Source organism: Aegilops tauschii, chromosome 4 (assembly GCF_002575655.3).
Source record: "Aegilops tauschii subsp. strangulata cultivar AL8/78 chromosome 4, Aet v6.0, whole genome shotgun sequence".
NCBI lineage: Eukaryota > Viridiplantae > Streptophyta > Magnoliopsida > Poales > Poaceae > Aegilops > Aegilops tauschii.
This window is the reverse complement of record NC_053038.3, coordinates 447,144,947-447,168,553: the sequence shown is the minus strand read 5'-3', so window position 1 is coordinate 447,168,553 and position 23,607 is coordinate 447,144,947. Positions and strand designations below refer to the sequence as shown.

General features: G+C 46.9%; 3 protein-coding genes and 1 pseudogene across 3 annotated transcripts; 2 read left to right on the top strand and 2 right to left on the bottom strand.

The window, feature by feature from the left end:
* Nucleotides 1-5,544: 5,544 nt before the first annotated feature.
* On the top strand, nt 5,545-10,180 carry LOC109758133 (inositol-3-phosphate synthase). The gene is made up of 10 exons (XM_020316983.4): nt 5,545-6,314; nt 7,203-7,271; nt 7,375-7,510; nt 7,809-8,056; nt 8,463-8,689; nt 8,765-8,880; nt 8,968-9,144; nt 9,238-9,426; nt 9,526-9,588; nt 9,680-10,180. The coding sequence occupies exons 1-10, from the start codon at nt 6,127-6,129 to the stop codon at nt 9,797-9,799; spliced, it is 1,533 nt and encodes a 510-aa protein (XP_020172572.1). The 5' UTR covers nt 5,545-6,126; the 3' UTR covers nt 9,800-10,180.
* Nucleotides 10,047-11,162, top strand: LOC109758136 (uncharacterized). Its single transcript, XM_020316985.1, has 2 exons — nt 10,047-10,075; nt 10,568-11,162. The coding sequence occupies exons 1-2, from the start codon at nt 10,047-10,049 to the stop codon at nt 11,160-11,162; spliced, it is 624 nt and encodes a 207-aa protein (XP_020172574.1).
* Nucleotides 11,163-13,193: 2,031 nt separating this feature from the next.
* On the bottom strand, nt 13,194-16,006 carry LOC109758135 (uncharacterized). The gene is made up of 2 exons (XM_020316984.1): nt 15,783-16,006; nt 13,194-14,940 (listed from the first exon to the last, which is right to left on the bottom strand). Exons 1-2 carry the CDS (start codon nt 16,004-16,006, stop codon nt 13,194-13,196), a joined length of 1,971 nt encoding a protein of 656 aa, XP_020172573.1.
* Nucleotides 16,007-18,520: 2,514 nt separating this feature from the next.
* Nucleotides 18,521-19,030, bottom strand: LOC120962572 (large ribosomal subunit protein eL28z-like; annotated as a pseudogene).
* Nucleotides 19,031-23,607: the final 4,577 nt, after the last annotated feature.

The window sequence follows — 23,607 nt, the reverse complement described above, 5'->3', positions numbered from 1 at the left end:
CCGGGTCGAGCTTTCAGACCCACACCCGATTATTATACGGGTGCATTGTCTGCCCACGACCCTGCCCATGGGTAGAGAAGGAGACCCACGCCCGTACCCGACGGGTCACCCGACCCAACAGGGCACCCATCGGGTCTAATATTTTAATTCAATTTTAGTTCTAATGGGCCGCCTGCATGCCTTGCGTATGGCTGCATGTGGCTTTCCCCTGTACCCACGGGGCCAGGCCCTTCTGCCTCCTTTTATAGCGAAGCTCAACCTACCCTGCGCCCAAGCAAGCGAGGTGGTACTAAAAGAGCTCCGCGCATGCTCAGTTCGTTGACATGCACGCACATCACATCACTTGTGCATGACCTTCAGCCATTGGAGGCCCAATAGGCCGAAATATTCTACCATTTCCAAGTTAACTAGACACTAGTACTCCTACATGTAACTCAGCGATGGGCCTTATCATTCTGGATCGATCAAGAAAATATAAATGGCAGCGTTCCCTAAAATAATGCTACTGCCAGCGTTGGGTTGTTCTAAAGAAATTAATTGGCACATCTTTAGCAAAACATCTATACATCATATAAATAAAATATATATTTTAATCATTAGTATTAATCGGGTGACCCATCGGGCGACCCGCGGGTAGAACCTTGTGCCCATACCCTACCCATGACTAATTGGGTTACCCATCGGGCTTACCTATGGGTTAATATGATGACCCATACCCTACCCATTAGGGTCGGGTGCCCATGGGCGCGGCCGTCCATGGGTCGGATTGCCGGGTTGAGTTCGAGGGTTGGAGATGCGTAAACAATGAAAACAACTACAGGAAAAGGTAGACGTAATATCCATAAGCAGGAACATTCAATATTTTTCCGTTAAAATGCTAGTGCTGGTAGTACAAGGTCGCTGGACCAACTTTCTCTCCCTAGGAAATATGAGAAAGCCGTGAACCCGCTGAACACCCAAGCTACTACAGCCAACGAACCTGCGAGAGCCTGCACAAGTTCCAAACTGGCAGAGTCATAATGCTTGTCACATCCGAAGAAACTTGAATACACCCTGAGCACGAATGCACGATTGTTGCTACTAGGAGGACATCAACAACCACTTAGTAGGAGTAATAAAAGGTGGAAATAATGCGTTACCTAGAAAAGAATGGAAGGTCGATCGGGACCGAAGGAGGAAAAGCTGCATTCATCATGAATTCGAGAAAAATTTGCAAGTCGAGTCGATATCAGAAAAACCTTCTTTCCTCTTCTTTTTCGCCCGGTCTGATTTGGACTCGCTGAGAAAAAGCTCGACAAGGTCCACATCTCGTCCGTGCGTCTACAATGTACGTGCCAATCACACCCGTCAAGTCATGGTACCCGCGCAGTCTCTCGAATCTTGTGGCCACAATAGCAAGAGCATCTAGAACCGGACGCTTCATATCTGTGTCAAACATCCAAACAGTCTGTCTGGTTACTGCCTGGTCAAAAATTTGCCATGCAGTTGGACTTAGCAAACGGACCCCAAACGTCCGGATATCCAGCACCACCCACGCCCAGTCTAGATATGGGGCGGATACGGTGAGGACCGGACACGCCTGATCATGTTCGTCATGTAGGTTGTGGCCCGCTATGGCCCGCCACGACTCCTCAAATACCCCACCATCGGACGAAACCCTAGTCAAAGTCCACACTCGACTGCTCCGCTTCATCTTCAATCTTCTCCCCTTCCGCCCCTTCCCTCCATTCCTGCTAATTTTTTTTTAAATAATACATTTTTTTTATTAATTTTCATAAATATTACGCTGGGTAAATTTTTTTCAAAAATAATACACCGTCGGCCCGCTGCAGGCCGACTGGGCCTAGTCGGCCCACAGCAGGCCGATTGGACTCCAGTCAGCCTACAGCTGGCCGACTGGCCCCTGTCGGCCCACCGTGGGCTGATTGGGTCCTAATTAGCTCGTTGTGGGCTAATTGTTTTTGCAAAAAAAGTTGGCATAAAAAATATGTTTAAAAAAATGTTAATTATGTAATTAAAAAATGTTAAACGTGTATAAAAAAATGTTCCTGATTTATACAAAAAATGTACAATATATATGCAAAAAAGTTGACATAAAAAATATGTTTTAAAAAGTGTTAAGCATGTATTTAAAAATTGTTAAATGTGTGTATAAAAAATGTTCCTTATTTATACAAAAAATATAGAATGTGTATGAAAAAAATTTGATACCAAAAAAATATGTTTGAAAAATATGTTTGAAAAGTTGACATTTTTTCAAATACATGATTAAAAATTGTTGAATGTGTGTATAAAAAATGTTTCTTATCTATTCAAAAAATATAGAATGTGTATGAAAAAAAGTTGACACCAAAAAAATATGTTTGAAAAAAATGTTCCAGTTCCATACAAAAAGAGCAACCAATCATACTTAGGTCCATGATGCTTCCATACCGGATCCGGAGCTGGAACATTTTTTTATACACATTTAACCTTTCATTCCAATACATGAAACATTTTTGTGTACTCGTTGAACATTTTTTCAAATACATGATTAACATTTTTTTCAAACATATATTTTTGGTGTCAACTTTTTTTCATACCCATTCTATATTTTTTGTATAGATAAGGACCATTTTTTCAAATACATGATTAACAATTTTTTTCAAACATATTTTTTTGGTGTCAACTTTTTTTCATACAAATTCTATATTTTTTGTATAAATAAGGAACATTTTTTATACACACATTTAACAATTTTTAAATACATGCTTAACACTTTTTAAAACGTATTTTTTATGTCAACTTTTTGCATATATATTGTACATTTTTTGTATACATCAGGAACATTTTTTTATACACGTTTAACATTTTTTAATGACATAATTAACACTTTTTTAACATATATTTTTTATGCCTACTTTTTTTGCAAAAACAATTAGCCCACAGTGAGCCAATTAGCTCCAGTCGGCCTACAGCTGGCCGACAGGACCCAATCAGCCCACAGTGGGCCGACAGGGGCCAGTCGGCCAGTTGTAGGCCGACTGGAGTCCAATCGGCCTGCTGTGGGCCGACTAGGCAGGCCGACGGTATTATTTTTGAAAAAAAATTACCCAGCGTAATATTTATGAAAATTAATAAAAAAATGTATTATTTAAAAAAATTAGCTCCATTCCAGTCCTCTTCCATCCACCATGGCCGGCTTCGGCAGCTCCTTCGGCAATGAGTCCAATCCATCGATTGGGACGGGCTCTTGAAGGAGGACGGCTACGACACCGGACAATGAGGAGCTCGTGCACCACATTTCCATCGAGCGGTCGCAGGTGAACACCCGAGGGAGCTCGACCTCCGCGCCGTCCCCGATGACCCGACGACACATTGTAGTCGAGTGTGGCGGCCCGTTGCACTCCGTGCCTCTCCAGATCCACCGCCAGGCGCGCCACCCCCCTTCCCCTTCAACCCCAGCTCCTCTCGGGCAGCGTTGGGTGCTAGTGCCCGGGCCGAGCCAGCAGATGAGGTTGCCGGAATCAGAGGCCAAAGCCGCGTGTCGCGAGAGGCGGAGGGCGGCGGAGGACGGATCCTCGCGCACACGCGCGAGATCCACGCATTTCAACCAGGAGCAACAACTCCTCCGTGATGTTCTCCGTTGGTTGTTAACCACGGGGGAGACGAACGCGAAGGCGCTCCTGCTCGGCACCGAAGTGTCGGAGTGCCTCATGATGCAGAAGGAGATCGTCAAGGCCAAGGCGTCGCGACACGCGAAGGAGCTCCGGCTCGTCACCAAAGTGTCGGAGTGCCTCGTGACGCAAAAGGAGATCGCCAAGGCCAAGGTGCCGCGACACGTGAAGGAGCTCCGGCTCGGCACCAAAGTGTTGGAGTGCCTCGCGATGCAAAAGGAGATCGCCAAGGCTAAGACGCCGCGACACGCGAAGGAGCTCCAGCTTGGCAGCAAAGTGTCGGACTGCCTCATGATGCAGAAGGAGATCGCCAAGGCCAAGGCGCCATGACACGCGAAGGAGCTCTGGCTTGGCACCAAAGTGTCGGAGTGCCTCGCGATGCAGAAGGAGATCGCCAAGGCCAAGGCGCCGCGACACGCGAAGGAGCTCCGGCTCGGCACCAAAGTGTCGGAGTGCCTCACGATGCAGAAGGAGATCGCCAAGGCCAAGGCGTCGCGACACACGAAGGAGCTCCGGCTTGGCACCAAAGTATCGAAGTGCCTCGCGATGCAGAAGGAGATCGCCAAGGCCAAGGCGCCACGACACACGAAGGACCATGCATGCACTGACAGACGTCTGGTCGGCATCATCTCGTCATCGTCCAATAGTGGCAGGACTAGCAGGGACGACGACACACGAAGGAGCATGCATGTGCCGACATACGTCTCGTCGGCATCATCTCGTCGTCGTCCAATAGTGGCACGACAAGCACGGACGACGACACACCTCCCGCTGCGGATGCCTACACGGAGGACTACTACCGTCGCTCCGGTGACCACAAGGGGAGAGGCCCGGCGAGGAAATGGCCATGTTCGTCACCCCGCTCCCCCGATCTAATTTATTTTGTACCAAGTTTAATCCGTCCAATGATGAACTATGTCCCATGAACAGTGTCTGATGAACTCTGTTACTCTATTTTTTTTGGTCCGATTGTGCTATATATGGGTACGTAGCTTTGATTGATGTTGTGTTGCTTATTTACATATTGGTATAGATTGTATGAATTTAAAAAGCACGTGGGCGAGTACAAATGGGTGGTGACCGGTCACTGTCCGTGGGCGTACAATGGTCCATGTTTGGCAATCCTGCTTGTAGACGCTCCAAGTAGGAAGCAATGATCAGTACTCGACCGGATTTCAGCTTGCAACGCAAAGAATCTATAGAACCTAACACTTGTAAAAGTTGCACAAAGGCATATCACCATACAATCTCTCTGAGCTTGCACTTGTAGCTAGGGCAAGCAAACTTACCTTTTTTTTGCGGGTTGGCAGACAAACTTACTCATCTTTGTGCTAGGGCAAATTACTTTGGTTGAGCCATAGCAAAAGCAGTGGCAACCTCCCCCAGCAGATCTGACGAGAAGAGAGGAGCCTAGAACGCACTAGCCGCGAGCGCCCGAAGATTCCCGAGAGTCTTACATGCAAGGACAGGGCCATTTGCATGCAAGGACAACAATTTCGTGTTTCCCCGGGGACCCGCGCCTGCTCTCGGGACTGGATCGCACTGACAACGCACGAGCTCGGAGCGGTGCCTCCCCGCCCGCCGCTGACACCGCACCACATGGCGTGCTCTGCAGCGAGCCCATGGACCGCGTCTATGCTCTGTGGGGAAGGACGTGTGTGTGTGAGGCGTTTCCAGGAGCGTCTGCCACGACCGGGCGGCGGTTGGCCACGTGACGGCGCCCACGAGCACCACGGAGCAGAGAGCGCCACTTGGGAAGGAGCTGGGGCCCCGCCGTGCGACCGTGGGCCGTCGCGGCTCACTGGGCCCGCTCCCAGCCGCGCCCGCGCCGGGCGCAGCGGACCGCGGGATCATTCGCGTTTCGCCCCTCGCAGTTCCTCGGAATTTCAGAATCGTTCGGAATCTACTAGTATCTATCTCGCGTGCCCGTGTCCACGGAATCGTTGATGATCCCGGCGCCTGGCACTGGCACCGGCAGAGGCAGGGTGCGCGCGGCCACTGTGTGCATGTGACGCCTCTGCCTCGCAGCACACGATCTTTGTGGGCAGGGCATTTTTGCGATTTCTTGAGTGCAAAATCGTAACTGTGTTCCTCCCTCCGTCCTCGCAGAAAAAGAAAGAAGTGCGGTCGATACCTCATCGGCCCATCGCGCCCCTTCCTCCTCTTCGAGCCTCTCCCCGACCCCCATTCCCTTCCGCCCCCCGCCTCCCCAGCCCGCCGGCGGCTATCCCCGGCGGCCAAGCTGTCTCGCCGCCGCCCCGCCTGGCACTGGCACCTACGGCGTGGACCCCAGCGAAACCACGTGGCCGCCTAACCCGCTATAAATCCCCCACCCCCGCCCGCTTACCCACCGCAGATCACACACAATTCACTCCAGCCCCTTGCCACCGCACTCGAAAACCTCTCTCTTCCTCCCTGCAAGAGTCTCCAGGAAAGAAAGAGAGGGAGAGATCGATCTTGCGTCGCCAAGATGTTCATCGAGAGCTTCCGCGTGGAGAGCCCGAACGTGAGGTACGGCGCGGGGGAGATCGAGTCCGAGTACCGCTACGACACCACGGAGCTGGTGCACGAGAGCCACGACGGCGCCTCCAAGTGGGTCGTCCGCCCCAAGTCCGTCAACTACCACTTCAAGACCAACACCAACGTCCCCAAGCTCGGGTCGGTAACCAACGCTCCTCTCCTCCCCTCCCTATATACGCGCGCGCAGTGCTTCTCTTGTCTTCTGTATGTAAAGCCTAGTTTAATCCTTTAGATTCTGTCGTGTCAAGATCAGTCACTCAGTCGCCGTGTTTCAGTAACTCGGCGCTTCTCTTAATTATCTCCTGATGTATTTACTTGATTTAATTCGGTCCTGTCAAGATCAGTGCGACCTGTGTTCCATTCGGAACTTCGCCGGCCGTCGTTGACGCTTGTGGGCCTAGGTCGTTCTCGGATCGCTGTCAGCCTCTAGTGTTGGATTCTGTTTTCGTTTTCGTTTCGTTTTGGCATTCTTTCCTTGCCAAGAGAGGAGAATCAATGGACGGCAGGAGCCAAACGAACGGTCTCATTTTCGACTTTTTAGGAGAATGCGATGCGTTTGTTGTCGTCTGCAAGATGCTGTTCGGTTTTGGATTATCGCTAGCAGATCGGCTATCCGACCAACTCCATCTCCGTAATACGACATGCTTTCCCCGATCTACTAGTTTTTCACCTGTCGCATGTGCACGTGAGCTTGTATTTTAAGATTCAGAACGGACTGCTCTGTATTTTTTTAGATGAGATGCAGAACAGGGTTTTGACTCCACCTGGTATAATAATGAGACGTCAGCCTTTTTCTTTTGACAAGGGCCCAACTATGTTAGCCTGACCAAGTATAATTTACTGCTACTCTGAATCCCATGCATTTGTTTGTTTCCCCGGGTTCTCTGATTTCCTCTTTGTTTTCATCTACATCCACTAGCGGATTGCTTTGCATGTTGGCTACGTGCAGTGTAGTGTGAGCCACTTGTCGACAGAATACGCTGATTATTTGTGGTAATCATTTGGACTCTGTTTTTGGTGGTGCAGGGTGATGCTCGTGGGGTGGGGCGGCAACAATGGCTCCACACTCATGGCTGGGGTCATCGCCAACAGGGAGTACGTTGTCACCATCCACATCGATTCCATCATTACAATTTTGGTTCTTCCTTGTCAACAGTAGTGTCTTATTTGAGACTGATGGTGAGTTTAATCAATTTAGGGGGATCTCATGGGCGACAAAGGACAAGGTGCAGCAAGCCAACTACTTTGGGTCCCTCACCCAGGCCTCCACCATCAGGGTCGGGAGCTACAACGGAGAGGAGATCTATGCACCCTTCAAGAGCCTCCTGCCCATGGTAAATACAGTTTTCTTCGAGTCACTGCAATCAATACTAACATTAAAAAGATATTGCTATGTGAAGAGCACTATCCCCGTAGCAATTTGATGCTGCATGTTAGTTGAAGGACAGCTAAGTCATGCAAAAATAAAAAAAGACAGTGCACCATGTGCTCTTTAGTAAAGAAAATTGTGGATATGTGCCATGATGTTGTCATTGTACCGGTCAAAATGCTATGGGCTCTGTTGACTGTATATGTTCCAGACTTGCAGTTGGCTGCAAATCCTATTCTGACGGTGTTAGAATGATTTTTCAGGTAAACCCAGATGACCTTGTGTTTGGGGGCTGGGATATTAGCAGCATGAACCTGGCTGATGCTATGACCAGGGCCAAGGTGCTGGACATTGACCTGCAGAAGCAGCTCAGGCCCTACATGGAGTCCATCGTGCCGCTCCCCGGCATCTATGACCCGGACTTCATCGCTGCCAACCAGGGCTCCCGGGCTAACAATGTCATCAAGGGCACAAAGAAAGAGCAGATGGAGCAGATTATCAAAGACATAAGGTATACAGATATGCACGTATACAACTTGACATACTCTATATTCCAGCACTTAAGAGTAGAATAAAAAAAGAGTACTCTGAGTTTGATGCCTGAGCACGCATGATTAATATGGATAATTCTCTGTAACCACTGCGAATATGCTTTAAAACAATAACACTACTTAACTGGTATGATTCTATATGCATAATTCTCTACAGCCAGTGGCTTTTGTATGATTGGACAGATTCTCTATAGCCACCGGCTTTTGTATGATTGGACTCCACGAAGGGTCGTTCTACTGAAATTAAATTTTAAGCTGAGTTACTCATGAAAATGTTACTCCACCAGTCCTTGTTAGTTTCAACGTTCCATGCTGAAAACTTCATCAACTTCTAAATTTGCGCCCTCATATGGCTTGATGAAATAGGGAGTTCAAGGAGAAGAACAAGGTGGACAAGGTAGTGGTGCTTTGGACGGCAAACACTGAAAGGTACAGCAACGTCTCTGTTGGGCTTAATGACACGATGGAGAACCTCTTGGCGTCTGTGGACAAGAACGAGGCAGAGATATCTCCATCGACACTGTATGCCATTGCCTGCGTCATGGAGGGTGTGCCGTTCATCAACGGGAGCCCTCAGAACACCTTTGTGCCTGGTGTGTAGCTTGCTCTGCTGATTGTACCTGTATATGGTGTCTGGTTACAGGCTTATGTTATTTTCTTGTGTGCAGGGCTGATCGATCTTGCCATTAAGAACAACTGCCTGATTGGTGGTGATGATTTCAAGAGTGGCCAGACTAAGATGAAATCTGTCTTGGTGGATTTCCTTGTTGGTGCTGGAATCAAGGTAACAATCAACTGTCAACTGAACACATGTATACACAGACATTTCTGTGTTACGAAGCCTAAACATATGTGGTTTCTGTTCTTGCAGCCCACCTCAATTGTCAGCTACAACCATCTGGGGAACAACGACGGGATGAACCTATCCGCACCGCAGACATTCCGTTCCAAGGAGATCTCCAAGAGCAACGTGGTGGATGACATGGTCTCGAGCAATGCTATCCTCTACGAGCCCGGGGAGCATCCTGACCACGTCGTCGTGATCAAGGTCTGTCGATCTGTCTCTCACCTACTACGGACACATGCACTGTTGGTGCAAAAACTTGGAAGTATATACTGAAGCTTCACCGTTGTTTTGCAGTATGTGCCATACGTTGGAGACAGCAAGAGGGCCATGGACGAGTACACCTCGGAGATCTTCATGGGGGGCAAGAGCACCATCGTGCTGCACAACACCTGCGAGGACTCGCTCCTCGCCGCACCCATCATCCTTGACCTGGTGCTCCTGGCCGAGCTCAGCACCAGGATTCAGCTGAAAGCCGAGGGAGAGGTAAGAGTCTGACGAGATATGTTGCTAGTCTACTGTGCAGTCGAGATATACTTTGGGAGCCAAACTGAAGCTTTCGTTGTTCCACTTGCATCTGTGCAGGACAAGTTCCACTCCTTCCATCCGGTTGCCACCATCCTGAGCTACCTCACCAAGGCACCCCTGGTAAGAAACAATTCTCGACTGTTTGCTCTAAATAACCTACAGATAAATAAAGACGATTAACTGACGTGCAACTGAATTTGTCTGTTAACAGGTTCCTCCTGGCACACCGGTGGTGAACGCCCTGGCGAAGCAGAGGGCGATGCTGGAGAACATCATGAGGGCCTGCGTCGGCCTGGCGCCCGAGAACAACATGATCCTGGAGTACAAGTGAGGAGCATGGCCCAAGCTCGCAGGGCCGAGAGCGACCGTACGTATGTAGCAAGTGGCGGGGGGCGACGGGAGGGCAGGAGGAAGAAGAAGGCGAGATCGGCTGTGCAATTATTTGGCGGCTTGTCTTTAGTTTCCTTTGCGATTCTTTCCCTTGTTTAAGTTTACCCTGTAGTGTGTGTGTGTGTCCTTGCGAGACTATTTCGGCTCTCTGTCTGGTCTCTGCGACTTGGTAGCTTCTCATGGGCTCCATGGTGTTGGATGATGTGGAGGGAGGAGGGTTCGTGTTAGCTAAGTTAGTCCACTCCCTCTGTTCGTGTTTTGTAAGTTAATTAGTAGTATGTGTGCTACTAGTATATGGAACTTTAAATCGGTTCACCGGCGAGTTGTGTGCTCTGCTTTTATCATGTCACCTCCCGGTCGTTCAGGGACGGCGAGCAGTACTGTTTTTTTTGAAACAAGCAAAAGACTTGCCATTTCATTGATTAAGAGCATCTCCAACAGCCGCGCCAAAAGTCGCGTGCGCGGTAAACTTGGCTTTTAGCGCGCGCGCGCGGGACGTTCAGTCGCGCGTGCGTGGTAAACTTGGCTTTTAGCGCGCGCGTGGAGGAAAAGGCGGCAGGTCGCGCGCTCGCGCACCGCTTCCGGCGCGCCTATAAAATGCGGCGCTCGTCACGCGCCTATTCCACACGCATCTCTTCTTCTTTCGCTGCCACGCGCGCCTTCACCGCTTCCTCGGTTGCTTCCGCTGCCACGCGCGCCACCGCACCAGCGCCCCGCCGCCGCGCCGCCGAGGAGCGTCGGGCTACCACGGCGTCCGCCAGCGCCCCAACGGCGGGTTCTACTCCGAGATACGGTTCGGCCAACTCCGGCTCGGCCTCGGCACCTTCGAGACGGTGCACGAGGCCGCCCGCGCGTACGACGCGGCGGCGTGGCGCCTAGGCAGGCCGCGCCAGCAGATGAACTTCCACGACGTCCACACGCTGCAGCAGGCGCTGGACGTCGTCCCGCCGCCTCGTCTTTGCACGGCACAAGACCGTGCGTATCACGCTGAGCGGCAGAACCGCCTCCTCGTCGCCCATGAGGACGAGCGGATCATGGCGGAGTGGCGCCAGCAACACCCGGAGGACGTCACCTACGAGCAAGCCTACTGGGCAAGGCGCCGCGAGGAGGAGACGCAAAGGCGCCGCGCTGAGCGGTTGGACAGGCGTCGGCGGAAGGCCCTGGCGCTGTCCCAGTGCGAAGTCGTTGAGAATGGTGGTGAGACGATCTTTGCGTCTGATGATGATCATTGGAAAGACATGTGGCTCGATACCTCGGATCAGACCAGCGAGGATGGCGACGATGACGATGACGACTGGGAGTAGGCTGTAGTTGCACTACTAGTAGTTTTTATCTATGTCCTTGCACTATTTAAAATAGTTTTTATCTATCTATGCTATGGAACTATGTAAAATATCTATGTATCGTTTTTTCTATCTATGAATTTTATTAAAAAAATGTACGCACTGTTTAGCGTGCGCTGCATTTTAGCGCGGCCGCTGGAGCTACACGTGCGCTCAATTTTGACGCGTCTGCTGGTACCAGCGCTGCCGGCCGCGCCAAACCAGGCGAACGGCGCACAGCAAATGGCTTTTTTTGCGCGCGGCGCGTTGCGCGGCTGTTGAAGGTGCTCTAAGAAGAAGAGGAAACAAGGTCCGAATACAGCAGCTACATAGTGGCGAAAAAAGAAGAGACCCATAGGCTTGCCTCATCAAGGATCTTGTCATTCTAAACCCTTGGCCCCCGCAGAAACCCATAGGCTTGCCTCATCAAGGATCTTGTCCATGATAATCATCCAAGGCGTAGAAGTATTTCTAAAAACCCTAGCGTTCCTATCCTTCCATAGCTCCCAGGAGACCAACATAAGGAGCGAGGCCATTCCCTTCCGAGATGACGAACGCACAAGGAAAAGCTTAGTCCACCAGTCGTTGACATTGTTCATAGTTGCCCAATCATGCGTCGAGAGGTCAACCAACCCAATCTTCGCCTTAACTGTGTTCCAGACGGCGATCAAAAAGCGGCATTGGAACAGAAGATGGGCCGCCGATTCCTGGACCTGGTTACAGAGCGGGCACAAGCCGCAATTTGGCCATCCCCTTCGTTGTAGCCTATCAGCCGTCCAAACTCTGTTGTGGATGACTAACCAAGCAAAGAACTTGCATTTAGGAGTGGCCCACACCTTCCATACGGTGTTCGTGGTGGTATGCCCCTCGAATTGCATCTTGTAGGCCGAGGAAGTCGTGAAGGTACCATTGTCCGTGAATTTCAAAGTGATCGTACCTTGCGTGTCGTGGTCGAGAATAACCCCCTCCAGCTTCTCCCACAGAGTGGCGAACTCCTGAATATGCCCGGCAGAGATGCCTTCTGTCAAGTTGATCTGGATGACCCAAAAGTCTTCATTTAGGGCCTTTAGTACAGAGCAGTCTTTCCTTTTGGAGATATCAAAGATTCTGGGAGCAATATCTATTGGCCTCAACCCATCAAGCCAAGGGGACTTCCAGAAGAGAGCTTTGGAGCCACCTCCAATCTTCATCGTCGTACACGCAGCGAAAAGGTCCCTACCAGCCTCGTCGCAAGGGGTGCCAAGCCCAACCCATGGTTTGGGTGTAGCAGACCACTCGAACCAAAGCCAGCGGAGGCGAAGCGTGGTGGTAAACTTCCACAAATTCAGAATTCCAAGGCCGCCCATAATCTTCGGTCCACAGACCCGTTCTCAATTAATCTTGCAATTGCCTCCAGTGACCTTATCGCAGCCAGCCCATAGAAAGGCCCGTCTCAAGGCATCAATCCTCTTGAGCACCTCCACCGGTAGGACAAGCGATGTGATGCTATAGATGGCGATGGAAGTGAGTACCGCCTTAACCAGGACGGCCCTACCAGGGGCAGCCATGAGTTGCCCAATCCAAGGAGCAATTTTGCGTGCAACTTTATCTTCGAGGGGCAAGAAGTGTATTGCTTTGAGCCTTGACACCGAGAGGGGCAGCCCGAGGTATGTCATGGGGAAAGGGGTGAGCTTTGCCGGGAAGTGCTGCAAGATATCCTATAGGTCAAGGCTGGCACAGCGGATGGGGGCCACAAGACTCTTATTGCAATTAGTGACCAGGTCCGTGACCTCCCTAAAAGCATCAAGGACAGAGGAGAAGTAGTGAACGTCCTCCTTGATAGGCTTGATGAAAACAGCAGCGTCATCAGCATAAAGGGAGGCACGGAGAGTGGCGGTGTTGGCCCGGAGCGGCTGAAGTTTGCCTTGCCTTGTGACCTTGTCAAGGATGTGGTGTAGGGGGTCGATGGCGAGCAGAAAGAGTAAAGGGGACAACGGATCCCCTTGTCACAGGCCTTTACCATGACGGATAGGATCAAATCGTGCCATTGAGCAAAACTCGCGAGGAGGCCGAGGAGAGGAGTGCCGAAACCCAGCCTCGGAAACGCACAGGGAAGCCAAGGTGCTGCAGGAGATCCAATAAGTAGTCACATCGAACCGAATCAAAGGCCTTCTTGATGTCAAGTTTGAAGAGCAACATAGGGGTCTTGCTCCGGTGGAACCTTCTGGCAAGGTTGCGCACATAGGTGAAGTTGTCGTGGATGCTTCGCTTCTTGATAAAGGCGCTCTGGGCTTGCGAAACAAGATCATCCATGTGAACTGCGAGGCGGGACGCCATCATCTTTGCAGTGAGCTTGGCCACGACATGGATCAGATGGATAGGCCGAAAGTCAGAGATATCTTCCGCACCATCTTTCTTCGGAATGAGTGCGATGTTGGCCGAGTTCAACCAGTGGAAGTTCGAAGCATGCAGATTGGAGAAGTGGTCAATGGCAGCCATGACATCCACCTTGATGATGTCCCAACATGCTTTGAAGAAAGCACCCGTAAAGCCATCAGGTCCCGGAGCCTTATTAGATGGTGACTGAAACACGACTCGCCTAGCCTCCTCCTCGGTGAAAGGGGATCCAATGTCACTAAGGTCACAGTCAGGGGTGGGAACGCCCTCCCAGTTAAAGTCCCTTTGTCGCCGGGGGCCCTTCTTGATAACAGAGGAGAAGTGGCTGTGAATGATGGCCTTCTTATGGTCGTGGTCAGTAACCCAGCCACCATTATGTTTTAGGCGATGGATGAAATTTTTTCTCCTTCTGCGATTCACTCTATGGTGGAAGAATCTAGTGTTGGCGTCTCCTTCTTTCATGTACGTGATCCTTGACATTTGTCGTTTCCGAGCCTTCTCTAGCACGGCCAAACCAATGACACGCCTCTTAAGCCTCTTTCGGAGATCGAGCTCGTCGGGGCTCAGGGATCTAGATTCATGCGCAACATCTAGGCGAAGGATGCATATGAAGCTGGACCTTGACATTAGAGAAAGGTGTTTTGCTCCATGATTTAAGTCTGATACTAGTTTTCTTGAGCTTGTGATGGAGAATGTGGCAGGGCTCGACATGGCTATGGTCTCCATTCCACGCCGCTTGGACAGTGGACAGAAACCCGGGTATCCTAATCCAGAAGTTCTCAAACGGAAGCACTTGGAACATTTCGGGCCATTCGCATTTGCAAGCAGAAGCGGACAATGGTCGGACGGAGAGGAAGAAAGGGCATGCAGGATGTGCGAACCGAACTCCAAGTCCCATTCCTCATTGCAGAAGAAGCTATCAAGTTTGCTCAAGGTAGGGTCACTTTGATCGTTGCTCCACGTGAACCTCTTGTTTTGCAGATGGATCTCTTTTAACTCACAGGAGTTCAGGGCGTTTCTAAAACGGACAATGCGGCTGCGATCAGCATTTGCGCGATTCTTATCTCTTGCTCGATAGATTTGGTTGAAGTCATCCGTGACTAGCCACATGGTGCCCGGGGGAGGCTTTTCGGACACAGGCTCGCCAAAGAAGGCGTCCTTGAGATTGCCACGGGTCGGGCCGTAGACAGCGGTCAGCTTGAAGGAGGTGGAGTTGTCGGTCTGGGAGCGCAGGGTAACCAAGGCCGAGAGGTAGTAGGTCCCAAAATGCACGTTGGATAGCTGGACTGCATCCTCATCCCACAGCAGAAGGATGCCACCACGGGTACCATCTGTCGGTCGTTGGGCAAAACTTTTGAACCTCTGACCTCCAATGCGAGTAGTACTGCTTCGAAGATGCAAGAAGAAAACCAAGTAAATAGCATAAAACCATCACAATTCAGACCAGAGATCCGAAAAACGACCACTCCTCCAAACATCTATAAAACCTATACAAAATTGGTTGGCTGCTTTGTGCAGGTGAGTAACAGTAGATGATGAGTTTGATCAGAATTATTGTGTACATGTTCCATTGTTTCAGTGTATCTAGTAGAGTAGAGTTGATGTTGTAGTGATAGTGGTATACTAACAAGTGGCATACTAACCGGTAAGTGGTATATTGACTACAAAATTGATACTATTTTATCTTGGTGCTTAGTTGGTCACTGACCACTAAGTAGCTAATTGCATTATTTAGGTAGTCACTGAACTTAATATATGCTGGAATTTGTCGATGATCTAGTTTACATGAGTATATAGCAAAATACTACCACATTTCGATCAACCCTAACAGAAAACTACCACTTTTGTATAATTTTGCCCTACCACTCTACAACTATTTTTTTTGCAAAAAACTACCTCACTATCTTAATGACTGATTAGAAAAAATTAAACCTGATTATGACAGGGATGGCTCACTTGTCAATGCTCACATGTCATAATGGTCAACTCCGTTACGATTGACCACACGTTAGGGGTTATGACATGTGGGATCCACATGTCAATCAAAGAAATCTACTTTTCCCCAAAACTGAAATTTGGATCGTGAGCACACATTAGGCGTTACGACATGTGGGATCACATGTCAATAAAAAAAATCTATTTTTCCTCTAAATTGAAGTTTGGATCGAGATCCAGCCCTCACCCTACGTCGGCCATCCCTTAGCATGTCACCACGCGGTGGCTTACCTCGCATCTTTAGCATCTCGTATTGTTGGTCGCCGCAGGAAAGGTTGTCCTTCGCGCTGCCACGCGAGCTGGCCGCCGCGCCGGCTAACCTTTGCGCCATTGCGGTGGCTGACCTTCGTGCCATTGCGCTGGCTGGCGAGCGCACTGGGGTCGGGCTGGGCTCCGCGCTGGCTAGCCTCCGCGCACAGCAACGCGCCGCCGCGCCCGGGCTTGAGCTTGGCCATGGCCGCCACCATGTGGTTAGATTAGCCTAACTACTACTCCCTCCGTCCCATAATATAGGACGTTTTTTGACACTAGTGTAGTGTCAAAAAACGTCTTACATTATGAGACGGAGGGAGTAATTAGTTTAGTGGTAGATGGGCCACTGTCCACCGAGCCCATTTGGTTAGATTAGCCTAACTAAAATTAGTTTAGGGTCAAGTCAATGACTAAATTTGTAGAAAGTCCAAAAAACTAGAGAAATTTTATTGAGACTGACATGCGGGCCCACATGTCATAACAGTCAATCACTACAAGAAATATGTCAACTTGCGACCATCACTATTAGTCGCTAAATGGTCATTGTTTTTCATTTGCGACCAAAAACAGATGGTCAAAAGCTGGCGGTCGTAAACTGAAATTAGCGGCCATCTTTGTGATATGTAAAAGGTTGTTGGTTCCACGACCAAATTTTTGGCCACTGGCAGCCTCCCCAGGCCACGTAGGATCCAGCGTGGCAAGCTGACGTGGATAAGAATCAGCCCGGTCCAATTCAGTGTTCTACATGGGCCAAGCCCAACAATTCAAGCTTTTTTCTAAGTCAATTCTTGTGGGCTACATGGGCCAAGCCCAATATTTCAGCTTCTTTATTTTTGGGCCTTGGCCTTCTTACAATCATTTATTTCCTATTTTGAATAATTATATTTTGGCGCTGTTCCCACTAGTCATAATGCCATACATCAGTCACACATGTCAGAAATTTCAAAATTGCTCAGATTACATTCATAACTGGGTGACTGGGTCCCACTGGTCAAGTTTCCATTTCACATCTTTTCAACATACATAATCATTATTTCAAATAGGACAGGACAGATATAATTCATTAACACTACATTAGTCTTTTACAATACGTTACAATATTACAATTTACAGTGTACTACAGAACCAAAAACTCTTTGCTAAGTAGGGCTTCACTGCTTCACACTTGGCTTCACGGCTTCACACTCCAAAAAAAATTAGGCCTGGAGCTCCTGCAAAAGAATGAACATAAAGGCCACCAACATTAGAGTGTACTGCTGCTGAGGCCAGAACCAAACAACTTCAATTTTACAATAAAAAGAAGTCTCAGGTTGATCAAGCACAGCAAAACAACAGTGTGGCCATCAGTCATAGATCTGAATATAGAACAAAAGAGGTCTCAGGTTTAGACTGAAAAGGAAGAGCTAGTTATGCATGATGTCCCAGGTTTAAAGAAAAGATCAAGACCACAATTTTAACAAGATATATATAGTCAGTCCAATTGAACAAAGGCTGGACAGTAGCATTATGAGTATTTAAGTGAAGATGTAGCAGACAATTAAATGAATATATTGTGGAGACGATGAATAAAATTAGGCAATCATCGATGGAGAGCGTCTAATGCTCCAAATCAAACAAACGGATATGTTTAGCCAACCAAGAAGGAAACACTAACCAAACAGTGGCAATTTGAGGTGGTGAGCTAGATGAGGTACAAACTGAGATGACATTCAATCATCCGGTAGCAAAACAAGCTTACTAGCTAGCTAGTACACTAGAATGTGACCATCCAACATGCACACACGCATCATGCAGGAACATATATGAACATTTTCTGTAAGGGGGACACCAAGACCTTGTTTTGGAAGGGCTAAAGAGCTCTTGAACGAGTTCTGGTCATCAAGTATATAAATCAAGCAATGCTCCACTGCTAATTTATTCTAGTATTTTTGGACATGTGTGTTGTTGCTGTTTTCTGGAAACATGGAGTACAAGTATTTTTGGAAACATGGAAGAACATGATTTATTATCCTGAGACTAGACAAGAGTTGTTCTGAGCACTGTTACTCCAGTGAAGAGGATGACTAAAATCGCTCAATGGTTGAGAATAGACCAACAAGTTCAAACTCTCCTAACGAAAGATTCGAGTGCTGGAAACCTAGAAGCGGGACAGATTATAGAGTTACCTGAGTGGAGTAAGGGACTGTTTCCAACATAGGAATTTCAAAGGAATCGGTCCATTTCCTGCAGGAACATAAATTAAAGTTAGTGTTCAAAACTTAGCACTAGAAGACCAGTCCCAAACTTTTCAAACTTTGCATAATTAAGGGAACAGCCCCAGCAAGCATCAGACTTTTCTGAAGTTATGTCCAACTTGCAGAATAAAGTGACTTCTTAAAACAACACGTTGTAATGATTGAGGGAAAACATTGTTTAACTAAAATTAGAGAATGGTCTCCAAGATGTATTAAACATACACCTATGAGTACTGGACAACTGACATAGAGATGAGCTACACATTTACTGGTCACTTCAGAAGATGGCATGCCAAGAGATAGATTACACTATAACTATATTTCCATGGTTGAAACAAATAGCTCATCAACAAACTGGGAAACATAATAACTGCATATGCATCTATCATTTCCTAACCAGAGCATACATCCTTGAACTCTGAACTCAAGACAAGGCAGTGCAACAACGGTGCATCATTAGTGACACAAGTCCACCACAAAATCAAGCATGCCATGCCACAACTCTGAACTCAAGGAGGAAGCAGAGACAAGCCGTGACTTATAGTTGTAGCTTAGAAGCCAAGCATAAGGGCAATTCAAGTACAAAACTCTGGAGTTAATACCTGGTTCTTGACAGACTTGGCCATCTTGCGGAACTCCTTGCGCAGTCTTGTGCTGGAGCTTGGCAGGGGTGTTCCGCTTCTTGGTCTTGGTCGTGGACAGGACAACAACCTTGTCCTCTCCCGCTGATGGCTGGACCGCCACGGTCTTGCTGTTCGCCAAGCCTGAAACCACATTAGACCCACAGCAGGTTAGCCCCTGGCAGAGACACTTGCAAACAAAAAGGGTTAAAAACAATGCAAAGAGCTACAGACCCGAGAACTTGTAGAAGTGGACATTGTTGGGCCCCTTGCTGAACTGCACCTTGGCGTTACTCTTGCCGAACTGCTTGATCAAGAAGTAGTTGTTCTTCTTCACGAGCTCCCAGACCAGAGACCCTGGAACGGTAGTCATTTCCCTTGGCCTACATCAGCAAAACAACAACCAAAAGTCAGATCCTATAGCTAGCAACAAGCAACAAGACGCACTAATCCTACAGAATCAAGGAAACATTTGACGCAAAATTGTATGTTGATTGCAAGTAGAAACATGGGTTACAAAAAATATACAGCAGAAGCAGCAGTGAAGCTTGAGCGTCCCATCGACTACTGACAAGTACGAACAGATCTCACTGGCAAGAGGAAATCATAGTGTGCAGCTCTAACGCGGGTTGGGATCTAGCCTAGGACGAACCGCATACGCCAAACTTCCTTGGCCGCCCCGAGCGCGATCCTCCACCTGCGCTCCCAGTCCAGCAGCGTCGGCCCGTCGTCACCGTGGTGCAGCCGGTCTCCATCTCGCCGATTGACGCAGGCGGTGTTGAAGTTGCCCTCCATCTCACCTATCTCCCAGTCCTTGCGATCCTCGACCTCCTGGGACGAGGGGATGAGGTCGACACAGCCCCATCTCTAGGGTGTAGCAGAGGATGAGGCCGATGGTGGTGCGCTAGAAGGAGCATCCCCGCGCGCCGACGCCGGACTGGGCGACGTAGTATAAGCCCGTGGCGCAGCCGTGGAGGCAGACGAGGCCTGCGACGAGGCGTGGATCCAGCTCGATGACGTCGCGGATCCGGAAGCCCGTTGTGGCCGTGGCGGATCTGGCCACGGACTGACCTCGTCGGCTCGATCTGGCTCCATGCGAGAGAGGGAGAGGTACGGTACAGCGCGGTGGCCGGGGAAGGATCGATGGCGGTGGGGGTGAGAGGAGGACGGCAGGATTCCCACCGGATTCCTGCCCGAGGTTGCCAAGATCGGGCACTGGAGGTGGCGGCGGCAAGGGAGGGGTGCAGCGCTAGGTTTCGCGCAAGAGAGAGGAGGGCAAGAGGTTGGGTGGGGTTCACCAGAGAGAGGGGGGTTTGCTGCCGTGGGTTGGATGGCTGGATGGATGGATGGATGGACTAACGTTTGCCATGTCATCAATCCAAGGCACAAGTGATTCCACCAATCAGAATTAAGCTTGTGTAGTAGTTTTTTTTCTTTGTGTTTCTCTTATAAGGCAAATAGCCAATGTTATGTCAAAATTCATGGAAAAGTTTGTCCAAATGATCTCACATCTTGCATAAGTGTCCATCCTGGAACGGCAAACAATATTGCTAAAGGGAGTTTTCATTTTCTTTGCACGAAAATTTGATTTTCCATTTTTCGAGTGCCCAAAATGACTTTTTTTGTGAAGGACCTACCATATATTTGTTGGAAAATAGGATAAAATCAAGTTTCTAAAATATTAGGACATATTTAATGTACAATTCACAAAATGGTTGGGTGTCAAAAGCGTTGATCCACCTCTCGTGAAAAAGACAAATTTCCGCCGATTAAGTAGGAAGCGGGTCAAATTTGAACTACAGTCGCCTTATAGTTTGCTCTTTATTTTTTCCAAAAATCATTTCTAGGTACATAAGTATCTATTTAATCAGAGAAACATAAAAAGTTTTCCAAGATTCAACCACTAGCTAGGAACCGTCATGCTCGTCGTTTTGACCGCATTTTGAAATGGGCATGAAAAATTCAAAAAAATCAAAAAATAGGAAAACCTTCACATTGTGTCATTATATGTGACCAAGTTATCAATAAAAATAATAAACTTGTAATACGATAATTATTTTTAAAAAGTGTTCTCAGAAACGAGCTATCATGTGTGAAGATGCATGGCTATCAAGCCAAATGATCAATCTTATGGCCACATTCATGGCATAGTTTATTCAAATTATCTCATATTGTGCACAAGGGTGCATCTTGGAATTGCAAACAATGTTGCCTAAGGAAGTTTCTTTTTCTTTGGACGAAAAACCAATTTTCCATTTTCCGAGTGCCCAAAATGAGTTTTTTTGTGAAGGACCTACCATATATTTGTTGCAAAATTGGACCAAATGAATTTCCTAAAATACTAGGCCATATTTAATGCATAATTGACCAAATGGTTGGGTGTCAAAAGTTTTGATCCACCTCTGGTGAAAAAGAGAAATTTCCGCCAATTTAGTAGGAAACGGGTCAAATTTGAACTGCAGTTACCTCATAGTTTGCTCTTTATTTTTTTCCAAAAATCATTTCTAGGTACATAAGTATATATTTAATCATATAAACACCAAAAGTTTTCCAAGATCCAACCACTAGCTAGGAACGGTCATGCCCGCCGTTTTGACCACATTTTGAAACGGGTATGAAAAATTCAAAAAAAAAATCAAAAAATTGGAAAACCTTTGCACATCGTCATTATATGTGACCAAGTTACCATTAAAATAATAAACTAGTAATACGACGGTTATTTTAAAAAAAGTGTTCTCAGAAATGAGCTATCATCTGTGAAGAATGATGGCTTTCAAGCCAAATGATCAATCTTATGGGCACATTCATGACATAGCTTGTTTAAATGATCTAATATTGTGCACAAGGGTGCATATTGGAATGCGAAACAATGTTGCCTAAGGTAGTTTTCATTTTCTTTGGACAAAAAAATCATTTTGCATTTTTGAGTGCCCGAAGTACGTTTTTTTATGAAGGACCTACAATATATTTGTTGCAAAATTGGACCAAATTAATTTTATAAAATATTAGGCCATATTTAATGCACAATTGACCAAATGGTTGGGTGTCAAAAGCGTTGATCCACCTCTCGTGAAAAAGACAAATTTCCGCCGATTAAGTAGGAAGCGGGTCAAATTTGAACTACAGTTGCCTTATAGTTTGCTCTTTATTTTTTCCAAAAATCATTTCTAGGTACATAAGTATCTATTTAATCAGAGAAACATAAAAAGTTTTCCAAGATTCAACCACTAGCTAGGAACCGTCATGCTCGTCGTTTTGACCGCATTTTGAAATGGGCATGAAAAATTCAAAAAATAGGAAAACCTTCACATTGTGTCCTTATATGTGACCAAGTTATCAAGAAAAATAATAAACTTGTAATACGGTAATTATTTTTAAAAAGTGTTCTCAGAAACGAGCTATCATGTGTGAAGATGCATGGCTACCAAGCCAAATGATCAATCTTATGGCCACATTCATGGCATAGTTTGTTCAAATTATCTCATATTGTGCACAAGGGTGCATCTTGGAATTGCAAACAATGTTGCCTAAATAAGTTTCTTTTTCTTTGGACGGAAAACCAATTTTCCATTTTTTGAGTGCCCAAAATGAGTTTTTTTGTGAAGGACCTACCATATATTTGTTGCAAAATTGGACCAAATGAATTTCCTAAAATACTAGGCCATATTTAATGCATAATTGACCAAATGGTTGGGTGTCAAAAGTTTTGATCCCACCTCTGGTGAAAAAGATAAATTTCCGCCAATTTAGTGGAAACGGGTCAAATTTGAACTGCAGTTGCCTCATAGTTTGCTCTTTATTTTTTCCAAAAATCATTTCTAGGTACATAAGTATATATTTAATCATAGAAACACCAAAAGTTTTCCAAGATCCAACCACTAGCTAGGAACGGTCATGCCGGCCGTTTTGACCGCATTTTGAAACGGGTATGGAAAATTCAAAAAAAAATCAAAAAATTGGAAAACCTTTGCACATCGTCATTATATGTGACCAAGTTACCATTAAAATAATAAAATTGTAATACGACAGTTATTTAAAAAAAAGTGTTCTCAGAAATGAGCTATCATCTGTGAAGAATGATGGCTTTCAAGCCAAATGATAAATCTTTTGGGCACATTCATGACATAGTTTGTTTAAATGATCTAATATTGTGCACAAGGGTGCATATTGGAATGAGAAACAATGTTGCCTAAGGGAGTTTTCATTTTCTTTGGACAAAAAAATCATTTTGCATTTTTTGAGTGCCCGAAATAAGTTTTTTTGTGAAGGACCTACCATATATTTGTTGCAAAATTGGACCAAATTAATTTTATAAAATACTAGGCCATATTTAATGCACAATTGACCAAATGGTTGGGTGTCAAAAGCGTTGATCCACCTCTCGTGAAAAAGACAAATTTCTGCCGATTAAGTAGGAAGCGGGTCAAATTTGAACTACAGTTGCCTTATAGTTTGCTCTTTGTTTTTTCCAAAAATCATTTCTAGGTACATAAGTATCTATTTAATCAGAGAAACATAAAAAGTTTTCCAAGATTCAATCACTAGCTAGGAACCGACATGCTCGTCGTTTTGACCGCATTTTGAAATGGGCATGAAAAATTAAAAAAAATCAAAAAGTAGGAAAACCTTCACATTGTGTCATTATATGTGACCAAGTTATCAGGAAAAATAATAAACTTGTAATACGGTAATTATTTTTAAAAAGTGTTCTCAGAAACGAGCTATCATGTGTGAAGATGCATGGCTATCAAGTCAAATGATCAATCTTATGGCCACATTCATGGCATAGTTTATTCAAATTATCTCATATTGTGCACAGGGGTGCATCTTGGAATTGCAAACAATGTTGCCTAAGGAAGTTTCTTTTTCTTTGGACAAAAACCAATTTTCCATTTTTCGAGTGCCCAAAATGAGTTTTTTTGTGAAGGACCTACCATATATTTGTTGCAA

Excerpts from the sequence above, each read along its gene's own strand:
- LOC109758133 (XM_020316983.4), top strand. The coding sequence starts at position 6,127 with ATGTTCATCGAGAGCTTCCGCGTGGAGAGCCCGAACGTGAGGTACGGC. Across the intron at positions 8,690-8,764 it reads TCAGAACACCTTTGTGCCTG|GGCTGATCGATCTTGCCATT; the intron begins GTGTGTAGCTTG and ends TCTTGTGTGCAG. Across the intron at positions 8,881-8,967 it reads TTGTTGGTGCTGGAATCAAG|CCCACCTCAATTGTCAGCTA; the intron begins GTAACAATCAAC and ends CTGTTCTTGCAG.
- LOC109758136 (XM_020316985.1), top strand. The coding sequence starts at position 10,047 with ATGGTGTTGGATGATGTGGAGGGAGGAGG. Across the intron at positions 10,076-10,567 it reads GATGATGTGGAGGGAGGAGG|CGCCCCGCCGCCGCGCCGCC; the intron begins GTTCGTGTTAGC and ends CCACCGCACCAG.
- LOC109758135 (XM_020316984.1), bottom strand. The coding sequence starts at position 16,006 with ATGGCCAAGCTCAAGCCCGGGCGCGGCGGCGCGTTGCTGTGCGCGGAG. Across the intron at positions 14,941-15,782 it reads CGAGATGCTAAAGATGCGAG|TACTACTCGCATTGGAGGTC; the intron begins GTAAGCCACCGC and ends TCTTCGAAGCAG.